This window comes from Thermobia domestica, unplaced genomic scaffold, assembly GCF_964235325.1.
Source record: "Thermobia domestica unplaced genomic scaffold, izTheDome1.hap1.1 HAP1_SCAFFOLD_923, whole genome shotgun sequence".
Lineage (NCBI taxonomy): Eukaryota > Metazoa > Arthropoda > Insecta > Zygentoma > Lepismatidae > Thermobia > Thermobia domestica.
Window position 1 is genome coordinate 23,741 of NW_027656633.1, and position 6,514 is coordinate 30,254.

Sequence of the window (6,514 nt, forward strand, 5' to 3'; positions counted from 1 at the left end):
TCCTTTGCTCCCACATCTATCACAACTCCAACATACTGTCATGCAAGTTGTTTCCAGCCCGCGAGTAGTAATAATTCAGCACAACAAAAGCTTCTACGTCCAACGTGCCTTCCTCCTCTTCTGTAGTCGCGTTACACCCTTCACTTTCCATTTCTTCGTTTTCTTGGGGATCACTTGCCCGAATAGCACTTTTAAGTCGGACACGGTCATAATTTCGTTTCGGCTGAACGCCAAGCTGCTTCTTATAATACCGTGGCATCGTCCGAACTCACCCCAGGTCACTCCACTCCACTTCAAAACTGGCACTACGTTGCAAAATGAGAGATTACTGTTTGTATTATCAACATATATTTTTCGCAAATAATTGAGTGTTGTTACTTTTGCCAATATATCTCATTCCGTTTAATAGTTTGGGCTCCATCAACATTGTTTTTCAGGATATATTTTTTCTTTCTTCACCACAAGGCATTTCAACCCATGTATATAGGGGTAGTATATCACATTATTGCTCCAATATCTATGGCTAATGCACGTGGCATCATCTATTGACCACCAACCGAAAACGCGCCTTTCTAGCTTTAACAATAGCAGTTTAAACGACAAAAACAACTAAGTAAGTTGTAATCGTCCGATTTCACCCCAGCGTCCGATTTCACCCCATTTGACGGTACTTATAAAGCAGGTCGTAACTGCATATACACTGTACTATGAAGTGTGTAAAGTATAAAGGGAGTAAAATGTTCATATCAAAAAGATGAAAACACATTGGATTTACTCATAATACATTGTTCTATATCACATTCAAGTTGGTTTTGGTTCAATTAGTCCTTCTTTATTTCAGGTATAATATTCTTTGATTCTTGTTAATCTCTTCATTAATATAGACATTTAACAACACTTTAAAATTGACTTTGCGTGTGAGTGTGTGTGTGTGTGTGTGGATAGAAACAAGAATTATATTATTGATGCATGGACATTGTCAAATAAGGAAAACTACAGTTTTTCTTAATAAACCACATACATTAAGCCCTAAGCCCTGACATTAATCAAAATTGTTACTTTCACTAATGGTATAAGCAGTGGCGGCTAATCTGGGTTCGGGTCCTCCGTGACCAAGTGTTCCCTAACGAACACGAGTAATATATGGGGGCCTAAAGTCGACGCCACCTCGCATCGCGGGATCTACTAGGTCTTTATCGCCGCCACTAGGTATGAGAAACAAAATATATATAACACCAAGGTGTACTAATTATATTTTCCATTTGACATGAATTGAAAATCGTTTGTATATAATATTTAATCAGATGGTACACACTACCATTGCTCTCAATTTGAGCATTTTGCATTTCATGTCTCTTTAAGATCCCTATGCTTTGGGTTTTATTATATCATTGCGTAGGTTAGTACTTCAGTATCAAATATTGATCCTAAGTCTGATACAAGCGTTTCAAATTTTTAAAATATATATTTCAGGTTAATCTGTTAAGATGATTTACAACCTAGTCGCAATTGTCACATCACACATTTTTGAAATTCCATACAAAAGAAAGTGGTTTCATTTGTCGCATATTCATAATCACGCAGGAATGGTTGCATAAGTGTTTCGAATTGAGGATGGGGGCAGGTCATAGATCAAAATCCGTTCCCTTGTTCACATTGAATGGTCTCTTTCAATCAAGGAAGATTTTAGTTAAAAGTATTCTTTGATTTGGTTTGATTTTAGTTTAACGTCACTTTCAGCAGTGAAGGAATATAAGCATGGATCTAAAGCGCTTAACGTAGGATCAGAACCTCATGAGCTCCCACTGGGGAATCGAACTTCAAAGTATTCTTGTAAAGGCGGAACTAACGCTCTCGTCTTTGGTGCGAGCGGTCCCGGCCTTCTTTCCCGGTGGGACACTCGGTCGAAAAAGTGTAGAAGCTTTTTTTAGGCCAGTCCCCCTGAATGAGGTTTCCTTGGGTTTTCCTCATTCATACCAGGCAAATGCCGGGGTGGTACCTAACTTATAGATCCCAGGCCGCTTCCTTCCTTCCCCAATCCTTTCTTCCTTTCCTTTCTCCGGATAGTATACTTGCTGAGGGACGTCATCCCTCAAATATGACGGCCTTAGATGCCAAAAGCCCAGAAATTTAAATCCTAAATCTCCTTCCTTTCTTCCTTCGCTTTCCTGGGATAGTGTGATCGCCGAGGAACATAATCCCTATGCCGAGGAACATTATTAGTCCAGAAATCTAAATCCTGATCCCCCCCCCCTAACGCGTAAGAGCAAAAAGACCATCAATTAGAGAAAATTTGACTTTATAAAAGGGATTTTTTATTCTTGGTGGGATTTTTTCAGGAAATATACGAATACTGATCCATATCACTTTTTTGAAAATGAAAGCAGTTATAGATCTAGCTGCAGGAATGTTAATATCCGAAACTAAAACAGAAGACAATTCAAGAACAGGTTCATCAGCCATAGGATATTGTTTCTGTGCGTTTCAAATAATATTACACTTGTCTTATTCATTACTGGGAAAAGGATGGACACTTAAACAAACGTTACGCTAATGGAATACTTACATTATTTCCTTATTCGGTTAAAGAAAAAAAAAAGCCATGAAGTGTCAAGCACGGAGTGCACAAAATATTAGAGATGGATAGAAAATGTGATTCCGCTGTGAATTTCGCATGGCATGCAATACAAGTTCCAACACTCTCTCAGTACATTATCTTCCTATTGTTCAGCTGCCTTCCGAACAAATTGAATAAACACCACGAAATTTAATCTCGCAAAAACCGCGAGCGAAGCAAAAGTGCCTCCCTACTAGCACTTCATACATACCTTATAGCTATATTCTTCGCATTTTATAAAGTAACAATGCTGTTGAAAGGAAGTCCAGAGTTACTGTGTTGAATATACAATGTGAAAGGCAACATTAAAAAAAAAAAAAAAAAGTGTCTTTGTCTAGTCTCTTTCTTGAAAGAGCTCTAAGAGGATTTGACAATAAATGAAATAAACTTCCTTTGAAGAGACGAGACACGAAAAATGCATAGTCCTTTATCTCCTGTCAAAACACATTATAATTTTGCATTGTTCTCTAAAATGTACTAACTCTATGCAGTTAGCCTGAAGAGGTTTTTCATAGCGGTGAAAAGCGTTTAGATGAATGACAAACACTGGCGCAAATCCCGTGGGGGATGAGGTGAACATGTCTCCTCCAATCTTAGAACTGATGGGGACTGTCTCCCCAATAATCCGATTTGAAATGTGTTTTTTCGAAAAAAAAAATGTGATGATTTGTGTCCGATTGCCACAAAGGAAAGTGAGATGAAATTAATATCTCCCCCCCCCAGAATAAGCCTCAAATCTGCCCGCCTCCCAATATTGAAGACAACTCTGCTCCCTGATCCTCCACAGGATTCTTTTTCAACTTCACAAATATTTTGAGCATCGCTTAAAAAAAAAAAAAAAAAAAAAAAAGTAAATGAAACAGTCTTACCCGTCCCCCAAATGTTGAAGACAAGTTTGCGCCGCTGATGACAGAGTATTACTAAACATTGGAATCTATATAGACTACATTAAAATGAAAGTGACTATGTTTGTGACTTCAAACTTCTTGAACCAAGCGACCAATCTCGATCAAATTTTCCACATAGATGAAGTTCTGGCCTGGGATAGATTTTATCATTGCACTTAGACGTTACAACGTAGAGGAGGGGGTATAAATATATAAAACCTAACTTTTTAACTACGCGACCGACCTCGATCAAATTTGCCACACAGATGAGGTTTGGGCCTGGGATGTTTTCTATCATTTCACTTTGACGGTGTATAACAAGATCTCTATTTATATTTCTTTATTATTATTAACAAGCAGCACTTTTATATAATATTAACAGCTTACACTTCTTTTATTCTGTAAGATGATGACAATCCTTAACTATATCACAAATACATTTCAAATATCCTTCTTAGTGAATTCAACTACATCTACATGATAATCCTATCAATAATTAATCAACAAACCTTTTTTTCTTTTTCAATATACATTCCTGCTCACTTATTGCGCCTCTGATCATATTCATCATGGTCGTATCGTTATATACATTCCTGCTCACTTATTGCGCCTCTGATCATTCGTATCGTTATATACTATGTCGCTCGAACGGGAATTCCGTAACGTTAATAATGTGAAGGAAAGAACCCTGGATTAAGTATTTCGAAATATTGACCTTTTGAATAGCCCTCGCATGAAATTAAAATTACATTAATAAAAATATTTTTCTTCTCTTTTCCTTATATATATTCATATTACAATATTATATTCTTTTATATATAGTATTAATTATATCATCATATATCCATATATTAATAACGTCGATTCAAAAACAAATATATCGTCGATGGGACTATTCAAAAAAATGAAAACTAACTAATGGTTTTTGCAAGGGTATTAGTTACATATTCCTTCCCGTATTAAATAATGTGACATCATTTTTATCTATATTTAACATATTCATCCATGTTCTAGCAACATTATTTATAAATAACGACTATCATCCTATTAGATGTTAATAAAAGACAATACAACATGCAAAGAGTGTAAGGCAATATAACATGCAAAGATTGTGAGCAAAAATATAACATAAAACAAGTACAGATTGATAGAATTATCATTTCATCATTATTGGTTTCGATTTAAGATTAGTCATGAACTTTCAACTAAACCTAATTGACCCTCTTTTGGAGCAAACAAATAAATGAAGATAAACATAGAGCTTTAGAATTATCATAATGACATACAAATTAACAAAAAAAAAAAAAAAAATTAAGACAATAGATATACTACATAAATATTTCATAATGAATCAATTAAAGATGAGCTGTTAAAGAAACAAATAAATTATCTATAATTGTTACCCAACATCACGTAACATGCTCCTCCTGGCCTGCTGCGTAATAGACAATGGAATAGGTTTCTTTGCCTTTGGTAGCGTTTCAGGATCTAGTCTTCCAAATAAGATAATCATCTGACAGTGTGTAAGTTCAATAATCAACTTCCGATGAAGCCCAGCTCTAGGTGGATCTACAATAACATATATCTTCTTTTCAGCTACATTCTCCACTACGGTGAGCAAAATATCTTCAGCCCGTCCAACAAAATATTCGATGTTTGTGATGTCGTTCTTTAGAGCATTGGCTCTTGCATCTTCAATTGCATGGTTCGACATTTCTATGCCAAGAATTTGAGCACATTTCTTAGCAAGAGTAAGTCCAATTCTTCTAGCGGTACAACACACATCTATCAAAGAAGTTTCTTCGTCAACCTCGACCATTTTCGCGATCGAAGTATAAAGCTGCTCGGCCCCCGAAGTATTCACTTGAAAATAAGAATCTGGAGATACTCGGAAATTCATGTCACATATAGTTTCTTCCACGTATTCTTTTCCGAACAATAGCTGCAGTGGTGAGGGTTTCTCACCTTCTTCCTTTTCAGTGAAGATCTGGAAATAGAACGATGTTATATTTAACCTGTTTCCTTCTCTGTTTTGGAAGTAATCTTTCAAGTCATCCTTAATCTTCTCTATTTCCTCCTCATTCAGGGTTTGTGGATGCATAACTGCCAACAGTATCAAATCGCCAGTATTCGATATTCGGACAGTCAATTGTCTCCAGTAACTTTCATGAGTCTCTGGAACAAATGGCTTATCTGACTCTCGTATGTATTGTTGGAAGACCTTTACTGCCTCTTTCATTCTGTCAGGCAAATGCCTCAGAAAGTCTGCCGGTCCAATCCTCATTGAACCTTCTTTGAAGCTAGCCAGTCGAAAACCCACTGTTCGCTCTTGCATCTCAGGGCTTATGCCCACTCTAAATTCATACTTGTTACGGTAACCATCAACAACAGCTGGTGGTTTAATTTCAACAAATTCGCAAGCAAGTCCTTCATTCTTCTCCTTTCTTTCTTCTGCCCAACCTGCCAAATCCAAATTCCTTCTCGGCAGCAAATCCATCAGTCGCGTGAGCGAAGATTTTGTTTCTTCAGTCTTTTTCTTCCACTGTTCTTCATAAGCAACATCCCACAAAGGTATTGTAACCTGTTTCATTCTATCTTCTACAGGTAATTCAACTTTCGTCCTTTTAGAATCCTTATTATCAGACTCTTCCAATTTCTGCTTACGTTGATCAGATAATTCGAATTTTGCATTGAACTGTTCATTCATTAAGTCCAACTTAGAATCAATTCGCTGAGTCAATTGTTGAGTGATTTCTTGGGACATCAGCTGTATTTGTTGACTTGTATTGAGTTTCATTTCTTCGACTTTCGTTGCAAGCTGTTGACTCGTATCGAGTTTCATTTCTTCGACTTTCGTTATAATTTCACTGACTTTCGTTGTAAGCTCACTGGATATTTGCTGCTTTAATTGCATAAACATATCCAAGATTTGGTTAGTATTTACCAATTGCGATACGGCTTCTTCTGTATTATCCGTCATTGACCTACCATCATTATGCACATTGGCCAT

General features: G+C 36.6%; 1 protein-coding gene across 1 annotated transcript; it reads right to left on the bottom strand.

The window, feature by feature from the left end:
- Positions 1–4,903: 4,903 nt before the first annotated feature.
- On the bottom strand, positions 4,904–6,514 carry LOC145677480 (tRNA (uracil-5-)-methyltransferase homolog B-like). The gene has a single exon (XM_081747958.1). It carries the CDS (start codon positions 6,512–6,514, stop codon positions 4,904–4,906), a length of 1,611 nt encoding a protein of 536 aa, XP_081604084.1.

What these genes read in the sequence shown, in the direction of transcription:
- LOC145677480 (XM_081747958.1), bottom strand. Translation starts at nt 6,514, where the DNA reads ATGGCCAATGTGCATAATGATGGTAGGTCAATGACGGATAATACAGAA.